We start from the raw sequence: 23,991 nt of genomic DNA, 5'->3' as shown, positions 1-23,991 counted from the left end.
TATTATTATGACTAAGGTCAGTTGTAATCATCCTTTTAGGCCTTTGTTTGAAATTATAGGATGAAGAAGAAAAAACATTTTTATCATACATTTTTCAAATAGTCTTTCAAATAGGACTTTATTCACAATTAAGGGCTGTAACTAACCAGACTTATTTTAAATGCTGGCTATTTACTTGTAGGCCTAATGGAGTGGCCTATTTGTAGCCTACATTGTGGTAGGCTATTGGTAGGCTAAATTTAGCCTACTAAAGTAAAGGATCTTTACTTTTTTTTAATTGAATTGATCTGAATGATGAATACACCACTGTTTTTTTTAAATAATAAAATGATCAGTTCATTGACACCTTTACTATCACTCTCATGGCATTTAGCAGTTTTCCACCGACACCCGTTTTCCCCGCTAGACCTGCCAGGTGGCTCTGGCTCCGCCCACCTCTCCCTGCTCTCACCTGAGAGACGGCAATTTCCTCCTGTCAATCCAGGCCAGGCTTACGTCTTCACATGTCGGCACCTTTCTCTTCCACTGTTCTGCTTGGGATTTTAGACATCTCTGAGTAACCATCGCTCTACTCTCAGCTCTTTCTTCTTTCCGTCAGTGTCACTATGAGTGCTAAACTGTGGACAGAGGAGCAGTTTAACTGCCCTGTGTGTCTGGATCTCCCAAATGATCCAGTCACCATCCCGTGTGGGCACAGCTACTGCATGGCCTGCATCAAGGACTACTGGAGCAAGGACGACCCCAAGGGGGTCTACAGCTGCCCCCAATGCCGCCAGAGCTTCAGCCCCAAGCCCTCCCTGTCCAGGAACACCATGCTGGCGGAGGCTGTAGAGCAGCTCCGCAAAGGCGCCCGCACAGCTGACGTTCGTGAGTCCATGCGAAGCGCCCGAGGGGTCGCCGCCGCCTCCTCATCCAGATCCAAAGGGAAGCTCTCCTCCTTAGCAGTGCCGTGCGACATGTGCAAAGGCAAAGGAGAAGAGCGAGCGGCGGTCAAGAGCTGCCTGATGTGCATGAGCTCATTCTGCGAAACGCACCTGAAGCCCCACCAGACCAAGAAGGCCCTGAATCAGCATGAGCTGATCGCACCCACGGCCAATCTGGCTGAGAAGATCTGCACCCAGCACAAGTACCTGCAGGAGTTCTTCTGTCGCCAGTGTAAGGTGTTCGTCTGCTGGCTGTGCACCAGCAACCAGCACAAAGGCCACGAGTGTGTGTCCACCAAGGCTGAGCGCTTGGAGAAACAGGTAAGAAAGAAAGAATGGATGCTGCACTGGCCTCAGGCACCAGATGAGAAGCTGCAAAAGGGTCCCTCGACCAGTTAACCAGGGTGTACTGTTGATGTGATCCAATATCAGAATCAGAAAAGGCGTTATTACTACTAAGTAAGTAGCCTAACACTTAGAATTTGCCTTGGTGGTTGGTTCATAAATAAACAAACATATTGAACATTAATATGAAATAAGCAATAAATACAGAAACAAATTATCAAATGAAAGTGTTTGTGTGATAGGTTAGGTTAAATCCCTTTTTAATATGTGGTGTACAACTGACATCTAAAACAGATCCTAAAATGAAACACAGTTAAGTTTATTAAAAAGAAAACTTAAATAGAAAGTGGCAGCTGTTTCTAGAATAGGTGACAATCAATACTGCCTATGTACAGTAAATCACCCCTCCTGCTAACTGTCCATTGTTCTGTGTGATGTTTTTTTTTTTCTGTTTGTGTGAGAGGGTGTCGTCCTCTCTCCTTTTTGTCTTACTGTGGCTCCAGCCAGGCTGAGGACATTCCTAACTACATTCCTGTCCATTCATAACGCTCCACCCTCTCCAGGTTTCTTCTGTGTCACACGCACAGCTGTTTCCTCGTGCTTGTGTGAGATAAATTGGGATTGTGTTGATGTCATGTGCTCGTGTATCCCGTTCTAGAAAGTTATGTCTGAGATGTATGCAGAGAATCAGCAAAAACTGAAAGACCGAGAACAGGAGCTGAAAGACATGAAGAAGATGATGGATGTGACGAAGGTTGGTTGGTTTGCACTCATTTTGCAAGTGCATTTCTCCTAATGAAAACTACATTTCCCATAAACCCTGCCATAGTTAATTCAGATAGATGTCAGGCTATTTTGGCATACTGAGACATGTCCACCTTCTCTCTCCCAGCGTTCTTTAGACAGGGTGCATGAAGACACGGAGCAGGTGCTGTCGGAGCTGCAGCGCTCGGTGGAGCGTCTGCAGGAGCTGCTGGAGGAGGTTCTGCATCAGGCCAGCCAGGAGAAGATGGGACATGCTCAGGAGGTCGCCAACAGCCTGCAGGCTGAGATTAAGGAGCTGAAGAAGAGGGACATGGAGATGAAGGACCTGGCCCTCTGTGAGGACCACATCCATTACTTGGAGGTACTCACTTTCAACATCTCATCCTGGTTCAATTTCATCTCTGTTAAGAATACATCTAAGCTTTTTCCCGGACCATTAATCAAGCAAGTAAAATAACTGGTCAAACCCAAACTCCATTATCAGTAGTTTACACCCAAGCAGTTGAAAGGGAAGCCAGTCACATTACAAAAAATCCCACTCACACACCTGCATAACTCTTTCCAGTTACTTCCATCAGGCCGAATCTATAAAGTCCCTCAAGCCCAAAAAACTTAGAAAGACACTCGATTCCCACTGCCATAAACCTCTTAAATAAAAAGTAATGACCCACACACCAACACGAACACTATGTCACTTTGCACACAGATATTGTAATTTATATATATTGTCCAAGTTTGTTTTTGCACTGTATGTTGAGGCGACGTCTAAGATTATCTGTCATGACAGACATTAAAGTTTTCTGAATCTAAATCTTAATCTAGGCTGGACCAAGAAGGTGGTGGTAGTCTCAGCTGTAAATTTCCCCTAAACTAACCAGCATATTTCCCTTCAGACATACGAGTCCATGTGCCATCCCTTAGAGTCGGGGGACCTGCCCCCTGTGTTGGTCAATCTGGAAGCTACCTTTGAGCCTGCACGAGAAGCCATCCTAGACCTCAGGGACCGAGTCGAGGACCTGTGCAACCAGGAGCTGAGCAAGATCACCAAACAAGGTCTGTCACAAGAGTCTTATCTTATCCTACCTTCTTCTCTTTTTATGTCTTATCTTCATCTTATTGTCTGTTCTCTTCCAGTCAATGACACAACTCTGTTCACCTTGCGAGACTGTAAGTACCAAACATTTTTAACTTCAACATGAATGTAACAAAAGTGTAGTTTTGTTGAGTCGCTTCGTTTTAACAATGACTTCCTCTGATCTTATCTAGCCAATCGCAGCGCAGGACAGAAAGGAGGGATTTTTAAATGTAAGTTTGGATTTATTTTTTTTTCATCTGAGAATACAGTATTAGAAGAAAGTCATTATTTAAAAAAAAACAAAAAAAAAAAAAAACTGATTTCTTATTTCCCCTTTCTCTATAGTGTTTTCTGGTCTGGGTTCTCGCAACACAAACAGCCGTTCACCAGGTATGCGCAGTGTTTTTAAGTCTACATTTGTATATTCACTTTATAATCTTTTATATAAATGGGCGTAATGTATACATGATTTCTGTCATGTCTCACAGCTACTCCACCCAGTATTTCAGTGGGAGCACGGAGTACAGACAGACGGGGACTTGGTAATGTAAACTGACATGTGACAATATCAAAAGTAATTTGAGATGCAGTCCATGTTGAACATTCACATTTTATTACTCAGGTATAGGCCTCAAAAGTCAAGACGTGAGGAGTAGAGACACACCACGAGGTGAGGCTTTGTCTGTGTGCTGTCGAAACCCCCCTAAATTAACCTCAAACCTGCGGTGTGAGTCACTACCATGGATGGAGCGGTACAAATGTGTGCGCGTGTTTTTAAAATGTGTTTCGTCCTTGTAGTAGACAGAGGAAACACAAACTCACCCAGACTTCGGGACAGACAGAGGGGAGAGGAAAGAGAGACAGGTAGGTTCATTCTGTTTGCCTGGCAGGAGGTCATACTGGCTCTGATTTAAAGGTCCCATATCATGCTCATTTTCAGGTTCATGCTTGTAGCATTTATGTCTGTAATGCTGTAATGTTCAAAAAACCCATTATTTTTCTCATACTGTCTGAATATACATGTTCACCCTCTGTTCCTCATATTCTAGAAATAAAGAAGACAGTGTGCTTTAACTCAGCTGCTCAGCGGTTTTTTAATAATTAGTGAATGCCTTTAGTGAGCTGTTATCAGCTGACACTGATCGTAACCGCAGCTTTGATCTAACATCTCACATGTGCTCTAAACAGTGAGGGAGACCAACTCCAGGCCCAGCCCCAGCCCCAGCCCCACTCCCAGCCGCAGAGAGTCTCCGTCTCTTTGGAGCAGGTCCAGTCAGAGCCAGGCGGTCCCTGCTGCGGCCCCGACTCCGACTCCACTGCCAGCCACCCCAACTCCTGCTCCAACTCCAGCCCCTGCCCCAGCATCAACTGGAGGTACATACCTTTTGACCAAAATAAATCCTCAGAATTGTGGCCATTGCTGCCACCAACACAAAAGGCTCATGCCAGAGTGTAATACCTTTTTTTTTTTGTTTTCCATCTCTCTCTCTTTCCTCCTCCTGGTTCAGGGTCTAGTTTCAGTCGGATGGCCTCGATCAGCAGCCTCTTCCGCTCCCATCGGCGTGGCACCAAACAGGCCACCCCAGCTTCCCCGGCCAATGACACACTGTCACCAGGAGGAACCCCATGTAAGATCAGACTCCAACTCCCATACTCTCCTCTCGAATTAAATTGACTCAAGAGTTTTTGGCAAGCTTAAGTGAGTAATTTGTTCTTTTAGACTTCCAGTTTAGGCATCTATTGTAGCTACAGTACCACTTTTCTTCAGAGTATATTTAACATTATTAGCTTTATTTCTTAACCTCGATACAAGCAGCAAAGTAGGAAAAGACGTAATTATCAGTAGATGCAACAATCAGACAAAAATATGTTCAAATCTATACATTTTAATTTGTCCAAGTGATCAGTTTGACACTGAAAATGTCTCTATCTCAATATAATTTGGTTATATAGCATGTTGATTATGTTTCAAAGTGTGACTTGTACACACCCAACAGGGGGGATGGCTGCTCTGCCTGAAACACCGACAGAAAGTAAGATGGCAGCCTTTATACATATGTCAAATGAATAGTCTTCCTTTTGGCTCAATCAGTTATATCATTTCAACTTGGAAGAGTGTATGTTAATACTAATGTGTCTAACAATATTTTCTCATTGGCCAGTTAACCCCGGGCTGTTCTTGGACTCGCCCACCCCCGGCATCATGGATAACGCTCCTGCTTTCCCTGCACGTGAGTTCATGCAAATGTATTTTCATGGCATCTCCGTTTTTAAACCAGAAACATGAATGAGAAGTGCAAATCAATGAAAAGATGATGCCTGCAACAACAACAAAAAGAAAGAAAATCAATACATGCATTCTAACTATTCGCAAAATGTGCCTCTTTGTGCATGAACTGACATATTGTTTGGCTTTCCAGTGAGAGAAATCAACCTCGACAGCATCCAGGCCCCAGAGCCGAGGACCAGAGAGGAGTTCCTACAGTGTGAGTCTCACTGTTTAACTAAATTGTTACATTGTAGATGTTATTATTACAGTACTGAGCACTCAGGCACTCACTGACAAACACTTTGGCAGGGTAAATGACCACCATGTCTGCCATGGTGCCTATTGCTGTTCATGTTTACTCCAAAGAAACTGAAAAGCTAAAACGCATCACTTCCTGTGTAGTCTTATTCTTAGAAATACATTCCATTGCAGAAGGTGTTTAAAACTCCACCCCAACGTCAACATTAGAATAATATAAATGTCCATTAAACCCTGTAGACTCTGTGACGTTGACCCTTGACTCCAACACGGCCCACCGACGGCTGGCTCTCTCCGACGGCAACACTAAAGCCACGCTGCAGGTGGCGGCGCAGCCCTACCCTGACACTCCGCAGCGTTTTGATGGCTGGACCCAGGTGATGTGCCAGAGCCCCCTGTACGCCCAGCGCTCTTACTGGGAGGTGGAGTGGAGAGGCCGGGGCTCCTCTATGGGCGTAGTCTACGGGGCGTTGAACAGGAAGGGCTCAGACGCCCGGTCGGGGCTCGGTTACAACGCCCAGTCCTGGACCCTGGAGCTGTCGGACACCTGCTGCTCAGCCATGCACGACAATGAGAAGAAGGACATACCGGTCACCTACTCCCCTCGCCTGGGCATCTACCTGGACCTGTCCACGGGGACGCTGGCCTTCTACAGCGTGGCAGAGAGCATGACACACCTTCACACCTTCCGCGCTAACTTCACCCAGCCGCTTTACGCTGCCTTCGGGGTGGGCAGCGGAGTCGGGGTGGGTCTAGACTTCGCCCTCGGCCAGTTCAGCTCCAGCTCTGACAGCATCAAGATCTGTCCCATGTGATGGTGCAGACTGACTTCAGAGATGAACACCGCAGCTTGGAAGTAAGTCCCAATGCTGATCAAACTGGACAGGACACAATGACTGAACGTAATGTTTGGTTGCACAGAATTTCCTTTTTTTTTTTCATATTGTAAATGCACTTACTGAAAAAAGTTTGTTTGCTACACAAAAAGCAAATATTGCATTGTTTAAAGACATACTAGACTTTCTGCACCAAGTATAAGTAATAATAAACCAGTGGGTGAGTCAGCAGCTTTGTTTCCATTGCTTTATTAAAAAAAACTGAATAATAGCCATGAGTAGTTTACAGAGGATCATGATCTTAGAAGGGAGGCAAGTGATAGGATTTTATATTTTAGCCAAAGAAAGCCCCAAACCTGAACTTCCTGCTTTACTGGAAACGGATAATATGACAACTACAACAAATCTAAAGATATGAACAGTCTGGATGAGCCGTCTATCCTCTTCTCTGCACTCCTACAATTAAACAGAAGCTTCCTTTGTCAAACATGTTAAAGCAAATTAGCACAAAAAGCATCACGTGTGTATTTCATTACTTGGAAAAAAAATAAAAGTATCACTTTTGGCTTAATTTGAATTCCCTTCTGTGGACATGTGGAAAGCGAAAAAAGCTGCATATATTAAAATCTTAAGCTAGCAGACATTGTTACAACAGGCACAAAATATGCTACATTTTCTCATTAATGTTAGAATCTGTATACTTCAGATAGTGGTGTCACTAAAACAAAGTTAAATAAAAAAAAAAAGTAAAAGTGCAGTAGCTGAGTGGGAAGGTCTGGTTGGACTGACGGTTGTTAGGGACAACAGCACTGAAGGGTCACGTGTCAAGCACAAAGCTCTATGCTTCCTTGTATATAAACATGACATTATAGAATATAAAGTAGTAATGAATAAAGTAGGATGAACTTTCATATGCTTTCCTACAGGAATACTCCCACCTGTTGGCCAGTGTGTAAACTACACATGCGAGACCCACACATAATACACCTGGATGTGATTATACAACTAAAATAATGTGTTTTCCCTCTTAACAGACTGAAGCTGAACGCCCCACAGGCCTGAGATAAGGATGGTGGCTGGGAACTGAAATGATAAAATTTGCTTTTAAAAAGGCCCACCAGTGATCCTCAAATTAACACAAGCTCCAAATCCCACTAAGTGCAACTAATATATACAAACATGGCTTAACAGGAACACAAATCATAATCGGTGCTGGCTTCTACTTAAGGCCTCATACCATTAAAAAACACACAAACACTAGGACCTAAAGGAAAAAGGCCTGACGTCTATGGTTCTGACCTCGCCTTCAACCTGGCCCCACCCGTCTGCCGACAGGTGCATGCTGGGACTTGTAGGCCTGTAGGTTGCCTTTGACATGTCATGCAGACGCTTGCAAGGAAGGCGGGAATCGGGGCACGGCACATGGACGGTCACCAGACATCTGTAACAATGAACTACTGTAAAATCATGTTAGCATTAATACTGGCATGTTAATGTTGTGGTCTGACTACAAGATTAGCCTGGCAGTATGCTATCAAGCCAGCTAGCACTTGAAGCCCTCAAGTAATAAAAGCATGTTAAATCCCTTCTCTTGTGACTGTTTTTGTTTGGAGATGACCATGAAGCATTCACTGTATAATGGGCATAGTTGTTACACACTAAAGCTTTTCCAACCCACTACAGAACAAGCCCTTGGAATAGCGAGACTGGATGCTCAGCCCTTCTCTCTTTGCCTTTCACTTACTTTACCTTCTGACATGAATAAAGACCACATTCTCCCTTCATTTTATGCCTTCTTAACTCGTTCTTTTCTAATCCACATCCACGAACCTTTGTCCACTTACATTTGACCTTTTCCTCCCTCCTCTACCTGTAGCTGAACATCCAGAGCCTCACAGGAAAACTACCTAACCTAATTAATGACTGAGAAGGTGTCGAGAGCTGACACCCCAGTCAGAGGTGAGCTAAGGCCTCAGTAACTAGCATCATGGCAAACATCTACACACATAGACACTGCGGTATAGCTAAAAACAGTCAGTTTAGTTAAATTGTGCTTTAAAATTAAAAAGTCATAAAAAGGAGGGATTGTTCTGCCCACCGGATGCCCTGACTCCTCTCTCCGAAGGCAGAGGAGAGGAGAGATGAGGGGAGGAAGAAGAGGATGGAGGTGTAAAGGAGGGGTTCATGTTCTGGGGTGTTTGCCCTCGCAGTCCATCCACCTCTTCCCCCTTAGCGTTTGGCTGAACTTGGCGGGAAATGGGAGACAGAGGCAAGATGCCGGCGCCGTTCTTTGGGGTTTCCCCAGGGTGGTGCGGGGATGTCCAGGGTGGTGGGGTGAGGCGGAGGTGTCGGGTGACCGGCTGACTTCCCCGCTCGGGCACCAATCATGGCTGGGAGGCTTTGGTTGCGCCTCAGGCCATCCAGCAGGCTCCCTCCGCCTGCTGACACAAAAGTAGCAGCATCCTGGCGTGGCGCTGAAGCCTCGGACTCTGCTCCCTGGAGCACCTTAGTGAATCCCAGCCGCCGTAGCCTCTCCACTAGGCCGAGGTCAGGCCTGGCTCGACCTGACTTAAGGGATGGGACACGGGTTAGAGTTTCCTGGGAATAGCTTGGTAGATCGGGATGTGGGGCGCGGCCCAGATTCAACCCATAAACGTCCTGGAGGAAAAGTTCTGCCGGCCGCGAGGCTAGGAAATTGTCCGCCGGGTGCTGGTGGGACTCCGGGGGCACCGGGGAGGGAGAAGGTGAGTGTGAGGGGGAGTTGGGGGGTGTGTTTGGGAGGAGGCGGAAGAGGGGCTGCCGGGGTGTTTGTTTCGGGGATGGAGGAGGGGTGTCAGTGGAGACTTGTGCAGAAATGCCCCTCTCCAGGACCAGCTTGGCCAGACCGCGGGTGGGCACAGGGGGGCGTCGGGGGGGAAAGCAGTCCCCCAGACTCAACCTGCAAGGAGTCACAGGGGTACTGGGACCTGTCCTCATGGAGCTGGGTATGTTGGCCATGAGGGACGACTGAGAACTGAAAAACAAGGTGAGAAGAGAGACGTTACCTTTTAAAGATTTGTTTTCTCATTCTCGGGTCCTCCCATCATTCATCACTGCATAATAAAAAAAGAAGAAATGGCATTAATGTTCTCTTTATCTTTTAAGGAGGACTAACCTTTGGGTGACCTGTGTGATGTCACTGGGGTGCAGGATGCAGCAGGTCGTGAAGGTGTAGGTAGAGGAGGTGGAGCCCGGACACTTCCCTGGATTTTGGACTGAACACGCAACAAATCAGGTAAGGAGAAAACACGTCTTAAAACTCCTCATTGACATACAGTATATTGTACATTTCTATTTCAATACTTCAAGTAGTATTTACCATAAGAAGACGTTGTTGTTGATGTGGAGATGCAAATCTGACTTTGTGAGTGGACCACTGTTGTACAGGCTCCTGAAATGGGCTGAGATGAGGAGCTGGATTTCTCAGTGCCATGTCGGGGTGCGGGGGTCAGACAGACTTCTGATCTGGCTGAGGAGGACGTGGCAGGTGTCCCGGGGGATGTCGGCAGGGTGGGGGAGAGAGGTGGGACAGGGAGAGGCGACACCGATTGCTTTCTGTCTTTCCTTTCGTCTGGGGTAGACGAAAAGCGCACCTTAAAGGTGATCCCGCCTTCCTCCTCGTCCTCCTCTTCCTTGCCCCGCTCTGCCGCCCCCTTCTCCTTGACACCTCTGTGCTCTTCATCCTCTTCGTCCTCCTCCATATCAGACAAGCGGTAGACAGCGTCCTGAACCAGTGGGCAGAAACCTTTGGTCACCACCCCAGGGTGGGGGTCCAAGATGGTGGCCAGGTGTGGTTTAGCCAGCTGCTGCCAGTGATGGAGCGTCAGTGAGCCTGACAGAGAAATGTCATTATGTTATCAAAAATTATAGTCACCTAAAAATTTTCTCAGGAGTTGAAAGCCCCCAGAACCAACAAAGTGCTGACAAAACTTTAACTGGCAACAATTCTTTCTTTTTTTTAAAGATTATTTTTTGGGCATTTTAGGCCTTTATATATATATATATATATATATATATATATATATATATATATATATATATATATATATGACAGCTGAAGACATGAAAGGAGAGAGAGAGGGGGAATGACATGCAGCAAAGGGCCGCAGGGCGGAACCCCGGCCGCTGCTTCAAAGAGTAAACCTCTATATATGGGCGCCTGCTCTACCAGGTGAGCTACCCAGGCGCCCAACTGGCAACAATTCTGATAATCGATGATTCACTTTAGTTACTTTCCAGGCAAAAATGCTTTAAAGAACCACTGGTGCCAGCTTTATTATTAATATTTGCTGGTGTTTTGATAACTGAACACTTTACCTTCCATGGGCTTGACAATCTGAAGCTTCTCAGGCAGGAAGGTCTTGAAAATGCTGGAACTGAAGGAGAGTTCTGACAGGTTGGAGAAGGACGAGAGCACGCTGCCCATTGGTGAGCTGCAGCCGCTGCTCTCCACGTCTCCCTCGGCCCCCGCCAGGGACTGCAGCTTCTTCTCGCGCTCCGCCTGGAAGAACTGGCGCTCGCACAGGAAGTTCTGTCGCCGCAGCGACAGCCGGTGCAGGGCTCTGGTCAGGTCATTTCCTCCTGGACAGCCAGGCTGGCCAATTGGAACCTCCTCCCTGCAAACACGCGCACATATATTGAGCTGAAAGGGCACAAATGTCATCCTCGATTTAAAACGCAAGACAGGAATATTCTTCGTAACGTACCCCTGAGTGGACGTAAAGGGCTGTGCAGTCATCACTAGAGAGCTCTGTCCTGAGCCAGGGATAGGAGGGGTGGCCGACGCTGGCCGCGATGCTGTGGCGTTGATGGAGCGGACTGTTTGAAAGACTTTCTTCAGGGATACTCTGCAGGGAGAAGAGGTCAGAGACAAGGTCCACGAAGTTAGTGAAAGCAGCCGTTTTGTGAATGAGCTTGATTAAAATCTGTCTTAAAAGACTATGATGATGGAAATAAATGTGGATTATTGGACCTAGTGCTGTGTCCTATAAAATTTGGATTTGGATTATGTGAAGGGGTATAAAGAAGACTCAATACAGGCACACTCACTACATTTACCCAATGGTTTTGGGTTGGTAAGTGGGATTTAAGTGAAAATGGAACTAGTCTCAGCCTGAGGACTGTCTCAGTCTTTTTCATTACATTTGGGTTTTTTTTAATTCGTGAAGTTTGGGTTTCTGACCTTTGGTCCAGAGAGGCGGTCTCCTCCTCTACACTCAGCTCTCTCCTCATGGTGCCCTCGATCTCTGCTGCCAGAGAGTCCTACACACACACACACACACACACACACACACACACACACACACACACACACACACACACACACACACACACACACACACACACACACACACACACACACACACACACACACACACACACAGTTATATTTACACTAGGTGTTTTTTCAGAGCACATTGCTCCAAATGTTTTGTTTTTGGTGCATTTTGTACCTTTATTTAACTAGTGTGTTGTGAATTTGTGTCTCGGTTCTCAGTGCTGCTACATAAAACCTCAGAGTGTTTCTCTCACCATGGGGTAGAGGCCGTAGGAAAGGTGCCTCCGCAGCCCGGCAGAGGGAGCGTTTTTACTGCGAAGTTCTTTGATCTCCTCCTGGGCTTCATGGAGCATCTCTACACACTCCACATTCCTGTCTGCCAACTCGTCCAGCTGCAACACACACGCACAGACTTAAAATGAACATAACTACGAAGTAAAACATTCATTTACAAAACAGATTTATTATCCACTATTTAAAGAAGGCTGTTAAACTATAAAAATTGAATTAAAATTACTTGTTTGATTATTTCATTTTTTATGTTTTTTTGTCAATCAAAGAACCTCTGTATTTATTAATCTGGGCTAGTGCTGCAAAGTATATGTGAGTTGCTGGAACATGCTCAAACAGCGTAACTGTATGACAGACCTCTTCCAGCAGTTTAAATAAAACTCCACTCATACATGAATAGAGAAGTATTGGCAGTCTGAACCAAAACGTCCTGTGAGCGTGTGAAGTTGTACCTCTGCTGTGAGCTGTCTCTGAGAATCTTTAGATGCCTGCAGGTGGATCCTCAGCTCCTCTTTCTCCAGAGCCAGCTGCGAGAACACACACACACACACACACACACACAATTGTGATTGTGATAATTAGATAGAAGAGATTAAGCCCACTAATCAGGATAAAGTCATTGTTTTGCAAGTCATAGGTAGGTCCTGAGGTAAGTCAAGACCACCAAGTCCAATAGCAAGTCTATTTATTTACATTCAGTACATTTTAACATCTGTGCTTGGGGATAATATCAAGTTATTCCAGGTGAAAAGTCCAAGTGAAGTCACGAGTCACTGGTGTTCAAGTTAAAGTCGAGTTGAAGGTCTTTTTTGATTTAGTCAGATGTCCACCTCCGGTCCATACAGTACGTAATCTCCTCACCTCCTTCACTCTGTGTTGCAGCTCCACTATCTGGGAGAGCAGCTGAGCGATTTCCTCCTGGTGTCTGAGCAGCTCCTCGTTCTTCTGAGACAGTTCATCTGTCAGAGACACCATCTGGCTGTTGGACTCACCTGGAACCAACACAAAAACACACACACACACACACACACCAATGTTAAAATGAGCATGCCAGACACGAGGGTCTGTGTGTTTTCAGTGTAAATATGTGTGCATCTCACTCACGGAGCTCCTTCACACAGTCGCTCACTAGCTGCTGCTCCTTCTCCTCATAGGTGATGGTGTCGCTCTTCAGTTGGCAAGCCTTGGAGTGGACAGGTCGAGAGGAACCAGTAAGAACTTCCAACATCATTTGTTGTCAACAACAGTAATTATACTCACTTCTCAAAATGGGGTTATGATTTAAAGCAGCCATATTATGCTCATTTTCAGGTTCATAATTGTATTTTAAGGTTGTACCAGAATAGGTTTACATGGTTTAATTTTCAAAAAACACCATATTTGTGTTGTACTGCAGTGCTCTCTTTCACTGCTGCAGCTCCTCTTTTCAGCTGGTCTCTGTTTTAGCTACAGAGTGAGACCTCTTTTCTTCTTCTTCTTCTGTACTATCTTTGATTGCACTGCACATGCCCAGTAGCTCAGATGTAGATCATGTCAGCTAGCTAGCTCCATAGACAGTAAAAGAAAGGCTGTTTCTACAACTTTGGTCAGTTACAAGGCAGGATTAGCTGGGAGACTTCTAAATGAGGGCGCACATGGAAGTAGTTCTTTTGTAGATTATGGTGAACTTGTGTGTGTTGTAGCAGTGCTTTGCTATTGAGAACGAGGTAGCATGCTAGCGTTAGCATGCTAGCGTTAGCCATAGCGTTAGCATGCTAACGCTACGAGCTAATGGTTGCGGTTAGCCTGCTCGTTTCGGCTTGTGACGTCACAAGCCGTGCCGATTTTGAACAGCTCACCCAGAGACTGAAGGCAGGACACATTCAGAAACTGTATCTCACTCTAAACAACATGGATGGATTTTTATCAAAGTTTGTATGTGTGTGGAAGCACCAGAGACACAACATAACACCCCAAATCCCAGAAAAAGTGATTTTTTCATAATATGGGCACTTTAAAGCTTCCCGTTTTCACTTCCATATATTTTCTGCCTCCAATTCGTTTCTTTCACAATATATGGGTGCCGATTCGATTTGTATTGCTATTCCATAAGTATTGTGATGCGATAGTATTGAGTATTGCGATTTTCTTTTCCTTCTTTAACAAAAATAAAAAGGTGAATAATACACTTCTAGAAACAATATATCATGAGACATTTCTAAAAACCAATTGTTTTCTAAAAAGAATGCACATCACATGTCAGTCAGTCAGTCTGACCTTTATTTCATTTGTAAAGAAGTATATACATATAACGGATTATCTGCATTTTCTGCTTTTGCTCTGAATTGCTGGAAACGGATATGTGGTCTCTGTCGGCAGTACCGTGTAAACAGAACATATTTAGGTGAATCATTGGTAAAAAAAAATTTTTTTAAATATCAATTCTGGGGTAAGGAATCGATTTTCAAACTTGTCAGAAAAAATTACGATACATATGAGTGATTTCTTTTCCCACCGCTAGTGTTGGACCTCGTACCTCCGACCTCAGCGACAGGTTCTCCTCCTCCAGCTCCTGCAGCTTGCTCTGCAGAGACTCCAGTTGGCTGAGTGCGGCAGCGGCGGTTCCCCCCAGCAGCTTAGGCTGGCACAGCGGCGTGGACACGCTGGAGTCCGTCTCGCTCTCCTCCGAAGCGCTGGCCACCATCCGTAGCAACTCGTCCTTCTTACTGAGCTCATGCTGCAGCTGGTGAACCTGGCCAACAGGGAAGGAGTGTGTAGAGTGAGTACTGTTACTGATAATTTGATAATTATAGAGGTTCAGAGAGAGACAAACAAAATACACTTAACTGGTTACCTTTAACTACCCAAACTGCCCACCCGTCATCACCACTTAGACAAAAATTAAGAAAAGATGACATAACACCTATAACATTCAAGACAATATAATACAATAACCAAATAAACAATAAACTGTAAACCAAATAAACATACATGTATATGTGATAACACCGTAGGCACATAGTATACGCTTCTCCCCAGCACATAGCTTGTGCCTATCATTTTAAAAGAAATTGGAAGAAAACATTTAAAAAGCACTATCCTCAAATTATATTTTTGAAATCAAGAACTAGCATGTGTAAGCTACCTGGTCTAGGGCCTGTGCCAGCTGCTCCTCTAAGGCCTCGTTGCGTTCCTGCAGCAGGTGGTTCCTCTGCAGAAGGGACTGCCCGATCCGAGCTGCCAGCTCCAAGTCTCTGTCCCGCTGGCCAATGAGAGCACAGAGCACCCAGAGTCATTCAACCAATTAGAGGCTGCTTCTTAATACAAAACAAAATTGTGTCCTGTACAAGTGGGGGTACACCTACCTCGGCCAAAAGGTGCGAGACCACTTCAATGTCATTGTAAGTCTTGGTCATCTGCTCCACGCGATCAGCACTGAGGACTGCCCAGAAACATTTTACTGTTAGGTGATACACAAGCAAACACCCACACACACACACACATGCAGTCTATAATCCACATTGTGGCATGTGCATGCAAACACAAAAAACTAAAAGTAAAAATAAAACCACCATATCACTCCACTTTACTTTCTACCTAATTAAATGTTCTGACCACAAGCAACGTGAGCAAACACAATCAAGCAATCATCTGTAGCTGATCATCCATCACTGTGGTTACACTATGTCATGTATATTGTTGAAACACTAATGGTGCTGTTTGATGATATAGCTCCACAACATGGCAATGTGATTGCTAGTGGTCTGAATGTAATGAAGCCACAATAGCACTATACAGACATAAAGAGGCCACACGCACGCGATCTGGATTGATATATCGATTCAATCCTGATCTAATATTATTGATACAAAGTGAAAATATCGCTACATATCGTCATCTTTGAGATGCGTCTTCATTTTGAAATTCCCACTTTATATTTATTCTTTTTTATTAAAAAGAGTAGTTTGTTTTTAATTTAAATATCTGGAAGAGCTTAGTAATTAAATTGTCAAATCATATTTTAGTTGCTTTTTGTAAAAATATATAAATGTAACTGATTGTATTAAATGGGCTAATGTATCGTCTGAATTGAATCAAAATCGTATCGTGGCAGACTTTTTGATATCAGTAAATATTGTATTGTTGTACTAAGAATCGATATAATGTCACACACACACACTATACAGTGCTACAAGCTGTATACAGTGGCAGACAGCAGACCAATACTACATAGATTTCATGTCTGCTGTCAACTACATGCAAAAAGCAGAGAGGGGCTCCAGGTCTGTGGCTCCAGTTCCAAGTTGAAGTGCAGCTGTCGGAGCCACATTGGTGGACTGAAGCCCCTCTCTCACACTGGAGCTACAAAGAAGTCGCAGAACAGGCAGATAGAGAGAGAAAGATACCTTTGGAGAGGCTCTGAGAGCCGGGGTGGGAATAAGAAGAGGGCTCCAAAGCAAGATACGCTAGTGAGAGATAGGGGAGAGAAAAGAAGGGAAAGTTCAAAAAGGTGTACAAGCAACCAGCTTGTTTTAAGGTGAAGGGGACACAAAGACGGAAAGAAAAGGAGGAAAGGAAGTAAGAAGCCGAGGGTGAAAGCTGAAGCTTCAATAAATCCACTTCACTTAGAACATTAGTTTGTTGGGAATCTACAACATCGATTAGTTTGGTCCACTTTTAGCACCTGAGTGGGTGTCACCAGCGCTGCACCGCTTCCCCTTCCACCTGTTTAAAGAAAAGTGGCAACTCTAATCATTGAAACATTGCCTTTTTTTTTATATCGTTTAACAGACTGAGCACAGACTCAATGTAGCCCCATTGACCCAACAAAACTTGCGTTGATCACACACCTTGAAAACTTTATTTTTCATCATACATCTTTGTAGCTCAATGTGCGCTCTCCTCTCCGTTCTTTCGAACATTTGATTAATGAAACAATTGACATTTCAGCAGGAATTAAATGTAACAATAAGCAGTGCTAGAAAACCTCAAAAAGAAACAGCTGCTCTAATAGATGAGCGCTGTCGTCCAGTAATCTGAGGCTCACGGTGACCCCTGGTCCCGGACACTGCACTCCGCTCCAACAACCGACTGTTAAAAATAACCTCTGCCCCATAGAGCTATCTTTGCTGCACACAGGAAGACGGATAGTGCGCGCACACAGTGTATATAATCTCTCATGTTACTGTACACACACACACACACACACACACACACACACACACACACACATTTACCTGCTGGGAAGAGTATGGTGTCACTGTATAACGTATGTGTCCATGGTCCGGTTTGATCATGATAAACCAAACACTACATTAAAAACTAAACTCTGTTTGCAATCACACACTGCACACACACAGTGATACACTAGTTTCAGTTGTTACGTCTTGTAGGAGACAGTGACTGAACTCTGGCCACAATAAACTGCATGACTGCAAAGTCCAATCAGTAACCAAATTAGTTTTATTTACATATCGATTTTTTGATTGCTGGCATGCTCACACACGGGTGACTCTTTAAGAAACACTGTGGCACTAATAAACTATCTACACCAGCTGCAGGTACAACATATGTTTATTTGACAAATTTGAACACCCAATTTTAAAGTGTAGTGTGAGAAATAATCGTTACAAGCTAACCTAACATATCAATTCAACTGGGCTAATTTAAACAACCGGGATCAGTTTTGCAGGACTGAATGTGAACGTTAGGGGCAAAGGTCATGTTTGCATATCCATACGTTGCACTTGTGTTGCTGATGTTAAATTCTGTCCATGTGTCACCACTCTGGCTCACCACTTTTCACTGACAACAATACTGACACACTTTGCATTAAAATAGAGTTGTGACTGTGTAATTTTTGCCAAGTCAGACAGCTCCCTCTTCCGATTTCACAACCTGACACAAAAATGGGATACTTGATATGTGTATTCCATCATATAGGAGTATTGAGGCTATTTAAACATCCTCAGCATTGTCTAAATACTTAAAACATTTCCTCCTTTCTCGAATATTACCATGCGATGCCTCTTTGAGTGCATCAGGGGCTATTAATAGGCTGCGTTTGATTTTACAGCGCAGAAGTGGAGCAAATGTTTCACCGAGCAGGAATATGACACCGAGACTCCCTTACTGTACCCCTTCTCTCACACGTGCAGCTAACAAACACGTATACAGCCACCACCTAAACACGTACCCTATGCAAAACCATGTAAACAAAAACATTCTGCATTACAATGTCACACAGCTGAAATCTTCTGTTCTGTTCTTCTGTACAGCATGTGTTCAGGTCAGGTCTGATCAAATCATGCTTTTAATTAGACCGTTAAACAAAGCCACAAAAGGACTCCGATACAGAGAGGAAAATTGTGCACGCATGAGAAAAACATAGGCAGGAAGTTGCTACTATCCAACTGTTAACACTGCTTCCCCATAGCACAACTTGTTTAAATGTAAACACACAAGCATTCATTCAGACCCACTTCCTGTCTTTCAAGGAACACGGCAACACACACACACACACACACACACACACACACACACACACACACACACACACACACACACACACACACACACACACACACACACACACACACACACACACACACACACACACACACACACAAAATGCAGTATGTACACACTTTCCCCTCCACACTGTCACGTCCTGCCTGACCTTGCAGCAATGACTGGTGCTGCTTCTGCAGTCTCACCGGCTCACATGTCTGTCTATCTGTCTCTCTCTCTCTCTCTCTCTCTCTCCCTCTCTCACACATACTTAACATCATGCTAACACCTGCATTCACCTTCCATAGCAAAGTTGTCATAAACCTCCTCATTGTTGATGTTTAAAAGTGGCATGGTCCGACTCTCTCCACCGTCCTGTCTTCATCTTCTATCAATCCACCCTACCACCCCCCCCCCCCTTCATCACTCTCTGTCCCGTGACTGAACTACACTTAACTCTGGCTGGACCACTGAATTCCTTTCTCTCTCTCTCTCTCTCCCTCTCTCTCTCTCTCTCCCTCCCTTCCTCACACACACACACACACACACACACACACACTGTGTGAGATGTCTGATACACACAAGCAAAGACAAGCCGACACAATGGCAACCATGTGCCGGATAATATCCATGCTAAATCCCTGTGATTTTAATTGAAGAGGACACGCACTGTATAAAATGAATGCCTCACATGTCTAATGCACTGAGACACACAAACACACACACCATCTGCTCACTGATGTCGCCATAGGCTTGACCAATCAAAAGAAAGTCGACACAGAAATAGCTATAACTTAGTGTCCTGCCCGAATAACACTGAAGTGAAATCTAAATGCGCACACTTACTCATGTAGCGGAAGGTCTCCTCGGCCAGCATGGGGGAGATGGCACTGTGCTGGCCGGGGCCTTCGTCCGGAGAGAAGCTCGGGGAGACCACCCAGTCCTGGCTGTCGGACAGGTAGACGGAGCCGGAGTCGGCCGAGCCCGAGCCCAGCGAGCCGTAATGCTTCCCGCTGCTGCCCAGCCCCTCATCTGTGGGTTAGAAGACAGATACATTTTCATCTACTGTCCAGCATCTAATGATTACTTTCATTACTGACAAATCAAGCTGTGCGTTTTAGATAACATAACTGATCTCCGACACTGTAAAATGTCCAAAATAGTCATAAAGGCCCAACATGACGTATTTTTAGAGCGTTATCTTAGCTTAGCATAAAAACTGGAAACAGGGTACAGCTACTCCCATACAGCTATCCTGGCTCTGTCCGAAGGTTTAAACAGGGTACATGCAGATAGTGAAAAGTTGAATAGTCCCCCCCCCCCAAAAAAACCCTCAAAATGTCGACCTATTCCTTTAACTTCAGTAGCTCTGGTTTATAAAAATGATCAACAACTAACATATTAAAAGACTGCAGAAAGTGCATGGTTGCCATATTTATACTACAGAATTATTCAGTTGACGGAGGCCATAACTGGCTGTAATATTGGCAATGCATTACATTGAAAATAAATCAAGGCTTGGCCATGTTATCATGCATCACTGTGAAACTATCAATTAATAATGAGGGATGCTTTTATTTTGTAAAAACGATGCAGCCATGGTGAGATGAAGTCAGACTGCAGTGAACGTGTTTTGAGAACGAGTGTGGGCAGAGGAAGCATTTGAATGTGTGTGTGTGTGTGTGTGTGTGTGTGTGTGTGTGTGTGTGTGTGTGTGTGTGTGTGTGTGTGTGTGTTTTCTTGGCTCAGCCACTGTACAAGCCTATGTCCTTCCACTTGAGTAAATATGTGGTTTACTGGGACAGATGGGGCTAACTATAGCATCAAGCCCAAAGACACAGCATACTGTACTTCAGGGCAGCATGACATTGGCAGAGCAAAATTAGAAAATGTACACAAAGCGTACAGTTGCCATACATACTGCAGATATTTCCCTGATAATATTGGAGTATCAACATTAATTTGATAAATTACACACACCCCAACACCCTACCTGTCTCAGTGCTGGACTCTTTCTTCTCCACTGCCCGGGGTTTGACTTCAAACATGTCCTGTCCTTTGAGTGGGAGGGGCCCCCCCCAATCGTAAACACAAAGCAGGACTGAAACAGGGAGCCGCTATCGCTGTGACCTCACATCCTGTCCCTGCACTGATGGGTGGTGCACACGCACACCTTTACCTGAGGAGAGAAGTGTTAGGCGTCAAAGAAGCAATGTTCCCAGAGATTAAGATATGAAAATGCCATAATTGTTAGGGTTCACATTGACTTTGCTAATGTTTACAAGCCAAATATAGGGTCAGTCAAGTTTAATAAGGGTCACTGCAATCAGTTTAGTGGTGGAGGATATTCGTCAAGAGTAATTTTGTTGCTTACAATCCGTGTGTGTGCATGAAGCATATCTGACTCCGGGCTGCTGACAACATTCATTCGATTCCTTCAAACTTGGTTCCTGACATTTAAGGCCAGATGGAGAAAAAAAATTCCTCCCACAGTGTTTTCTGCTAGACACTTTAACTGCTGATTGTCTGGCATCTTCTTTAGGGTTTGACAGATCGTATGTGCCACTACAACCATTTAATCAGTAAAGCCTTAAAAATCTCAAGAAGCTACAAGACTTTTACTCTCTTCCGTCTGTCTGAAGAAGAGATAGATAAAAAGCTACTCATTAAGAGCTCAGAGTAAGAAACTTACAGACTGGCACATTATATTTCCATTTCCCTCTATGTGTCACATACTGTTTTAAGGGAGGGCTGAGGGGTGAGACAGAGCCCTCCCACATCCTGTTGACTATCTCTGGGACTGCTCCATGGCTTAAAGCGGTGACGCTAAGGAATGACACAGGATGTACGCTCTTAAAAGGGATGAACTCCCAGTAGAGAACCAGACCAGCTGTGGACACGTGCATCTGTACAGTATGGTGCTGCAATTTGATAGATTGCTTTGATTTGGTCTCAATCTCAGTCCATTTTTATAAGATAAGATACGCCTTTATTGTATCCTTTAGGAGAAATTGGTCTTGGGCAGTCGAGAGAACAAAAATGGCAACACATCGCACATAAACAGTAAACATACAATTGTCTGATACAATCAACTACAGCTAACATTCAATAAACCTCACACAAGACCCCCCTACCTCCCCAAACACACATATCTATTATTATTATTATTATTATGTGTTCACAAATTTCTTCAGTTCCAAATAACCCGCTGCTGCTGGCTTTTTTTAAATTTAGTATCGCACTTCCATAAAGTTGGGAGGCCTGTGAGAGACAGATTTAAAAAAAAAAAAAAAAAAAAGCAATGGCCATTCGAAGCAGCAGAGGCCAAGATAGGCTTTCAGTAGGCATGCCTGTGGAAAGACAGAGTCCATGGGAAACATTCATCCTCTGCTTATGTAACACAGAAGCTGAAACGGTTTGCTCCACAAAAGAGATTAATGTGATGCCCGTAATGCTACAGCCTAAATGTGCTGTTTGGCATAAGAGGCCTGGTAGATGCACTAATGACACTGGTATTGGAATTATAATAGTAACATTCACATAAGGGCTAAGTGCAATTCCGTGGACAGAATATTGCATATTATAATCATATTTAATAGCTACTGACATCAGTATGAGCTGGGCAAAGAAATACTGCACCAATTCTATTCATACTTATCATAGCAACATTTTTCCGATGCAAGCTTCTTCTTTTCCCTGATTGATTTAACATGCCACGGCTGATCTGTAAGTCATCTCATGAGTAAGACTGTCACAGACAGACAGCTTTGTGTTTGTGATACAGCCTAGTCTAGTCTGGAAATAAATAGCAAGAGATGCACTTCTATTCCCAGGGCCTCTTTAACTTATTGACAATGTATAACAAAAATATTCTTAAAAAAAAGCATGCAACACACACACACACACACACACACACACACACACACACAGGTTGGGCCTTGGGTGGTATCTTTAGTGCCAAACCACAGCAGCCACACACATGACAGAAAGGAGCATTTGTTCAAAAACTTTTCTGCGGCTTGAAAAAGCTGGAGGAAATCCAGACCACAATCTGAAACCACCATCTAATGTTGGTGACAGATTATTGCACATTATAAAAAAGGTGTAAACTGTAAGCACAGCAGCAAAACAGCTGCCCTGAAAGGAACTCTGTGCAACACAGACAGCCCAGCAGCATTTTACACAACACTAGTCTGTCCCAGCTGTCCCAGAGGGACAATCGGCTTGCATCATCAGAGTTCATCTCCCTTCGTGTCTAATCTTTTCATTCAGCTGATGCCCTTATCCAGAGTGACCTACAGCAGTGTGCAACAGTAGAAATGTCAGTATCATACTCAGGTATAAGATCAGGGCAAAACAAATAATCCAATGCCAAAACCTATAAGTTATTTTTCCTGATTTGCTTCACTGTTTCCATTTGTGCTGTAGAACAACATGTGCAGTCAGCCCATCTTTGATCTGACGAACTGGACAGGCCCAGAGGGCTTGTTTGAAAAGAAATGGGAAATGTAAAATATGACTTAAAGCCTTTTAATTAATCCCCATGAGCTGCTCTCCATTTCGGCATGACTTCAATATACGAAAAAGCAACTATTTGGATTCAATTGTACATTTACAGAAATGTTTGCATGTAACTCCTACAGTCATCTCGCACCTTTGTGGGTTGTGGGAAAATAACTACTGTCTTTGTGTGCCGTTTATGTGCCGAATTTACCAAAAGATCGATCTTTTGGTAAAATCTTATCTTTAACCAAATATTTACATGTTGGGATCCCAACATGTAAATATTTGGTTAAATAAAAACGATTTTAGAATTAGGATTAACGTTAGTTGACTCCCTAGTTGACTCATGACATTTTGCAAACAGACGGGGTAACTTTACGCTTTATGTCCATCTACAATTAGCTAACTGTTCATATTTAGTGTTTAACTGTAACGTTAGCTAGGTAACATTATAACGTTAATGGTTACCGAATTTAAAACACGAGCCACTGATATTTTATTGTGTTTTTAGGTTACCAATAAACAAACATGTTTAGCAGGCCATCTATCATTTAACGTGACCGTTACATGAGCTAAACCTATAGATCCTTTATTAAAATCTACTTGAATTTAATCTACTATGAGCACGTAACGTTTCACATGCTTTTCTATGCTGGGCAAGGATGACAGCTTCAACGTTATTGCTTGGCATAGCACAAACCCGGCATCCCTCGCGCGGGGAGCATACAGCACTACAGATATCAAAGAAAATGTTTGATTATGATAGAACTTACCCGATGTCAATGGTATTCCACAGCATTGACAATTTCAGTGTTACATTTACGGTGTCTCTCAATGCCCTCACCAAATCTCAAACAATGGAGCGGAAGGGAGGGAGATGGCAAACAGCTACGAATCATCAGCGTGCGACAGTAAGATCG

At 44.1% G+C, this 23,991-nt stretch overlaps 2 protein-coding genes across 10 annotated transcripts; one reads left to right on the top strand and one right to left on the bottom strand.

Annotated features, from left to right (window-relative positions):
• The first annotated feature begins 408 nt into the window (after positions 1–408).
• On the top strand, positions 409–6,966 carry trim25l (tripartite motif containing 25, like). Of its 4 annotated transcripts, none has more exons than XM_035998808.1 (16): positions 409–1,244; positions 1,927–2,022; positions 2,161–2,394; positions 2,927–3,086; positions 3,168–3,200; positions 3,300–3,338; positions 3,454–3,498; positions 3,597–3,650; positions 3,737–3,778; positions 3,910–3,972; positions 4,297–4,482; positions 4,617–4,736; positions 5,106–5,141; positions 5,271–5,339; positions 5,529–5,594; positions 5,876–6,966. In XM_035998808.1, exons 1-16 carry the CDS (start codon positions 606–608, stop codon positions 6,448–6,450), a joined length of 2,457 nt encoding a protein of 818 aa, XP_035854701.1. In that variant the 5' UTR covers positions 409–605; the 3' UTR covers positions 6,451–6,966. The 4 variants fall into 4 exon arrangements, with proteins under 4 accessions (XP_035854701.1, XP_035854700.1, XP_035854699.1 ...); XM_035998807.1 differs by having other exon boundaries at positions 3,907–3,972; XM_035998806.1 differs by having other exon boundaries at positions 3,731–3,778.
• trak2 (trafficking protein, kinesin binding 2) lies at positions 6,705–23,988 on the bottom strand. Of its 6 annotated transcripts, XM_031291870.2 has the most exons (17): positions 23,845–23,987; positions 20,562–20,747; positions 19,415–19,600; positions 16,465–16,524; positions 15,424–15,500; positions 15,204–15,320; positions 14,595–14,810; positions 13,184–13,262; positions 12,941–13,071; positions 12,532–12,606; positions 12,043–12,180; positions 11,693–11,772; positions 11,217–11,357; positions 10,828–11,126; positions 9,830–10,342; positions 9,626–9,725; positions 6,705–9,484 (listed from the first exon to the last, which is right to left on the bottom strand). In XM_031291870.2, exons 2-17 carry the CDS (start codon positions 20,614–20,616, stop codon positions 8,701–8,703), a joined length of 3,051 nt encoding a protein of 1,016 aa, XP_031147730.1. In that variant the 5' UTR covers positions 20,617–20,747; positions 23,845–23,987; the 3' UTR covers positions 6,705–8,700. The 6 variants fall into 6 exon arrangements, with proteins under 6 accessions (XP_031147730.1, XP_031147729.1, XP_031147733.1 ...); XM_031291869.2 differs by lacking the exon at positions 16,465–16,524 and having other exon boundaries at positions 10,828–11,357; positions 23,845–23,988; XM_031291873.2 differs by lacking the exons at positions 16,465–16,524; positions 20,562–20,747; positions 23,845–23,987 and adding an exon at positions 16,743–16,783.
• Between the last annotated feature and the right edge of the window lie 3 nt (positions 23,989–23,991).

This window comes from Sander lucioperca, chromosome 24 (assembly GCF_008315115.2).
Source record: "Sander lucioperca isolate FBNREF2018 chromosome 24, SLUC_FBN_1.2, whole genome shotgun sequence".
Lineage (NCBI taxonomy): Eukaryota > Metazoa > Chordata > Actinopteri > Perciformes > Percidae > Sander > Sander lucioperca.
The sequence above is the reverse complement of the archived record's forward strand: the minus strand, read 5'-3'. Positions and strand labels throughout refer to the sequence as shown.

Excerpts from the sequence above, each read along its gene's own strand:
- trim25l (XM_031291880.2), top strand. The coding sequence starts at position 606 with ATGAGTGCTAAACTGTGGACAGAGGAGCAGTTTAACTGCCCTGTGTGT. Across the intron at positions 3,087-3,167 it reads GAGCAAGATCACCAAACAAG|TCAATGACACAACTCTGTTC; the intron begins GTCTGTCACAAG and ends GTTCTCTTCCAG. Across the intron at positions 3,499-3,596 it reads CACAAACAGCCGTTCACCAG|CTACTCCACCCAGTATTTCA; the intron begins GTATGCGCAGTG and ends CATGTCTCACAG.
- trak2 (XM_031291869.2), bottom strand. The coding sequence starts at position 20,616 with ATGTTTGAAGTCAAACCCCGGGCAGTGGAGAAGAAAGAGTCCAGCACT. Across the intron at positions 15,321-15,423 it reads TCTCGCACCTTTTGGCCGAG|CGGGACAGAGACTTGGAGCT; the intron begins GTAGGTGTACCC and ends CTCATTGGCCAG. Across the intron at positions 9,485-9,625 it reads ATCACACAGGTCACCCAAAG|TTCTCAGTCGTCCCTCATGG; the intron begins GTTAGTCCTCCT and ends CTTGTTTTTCAG.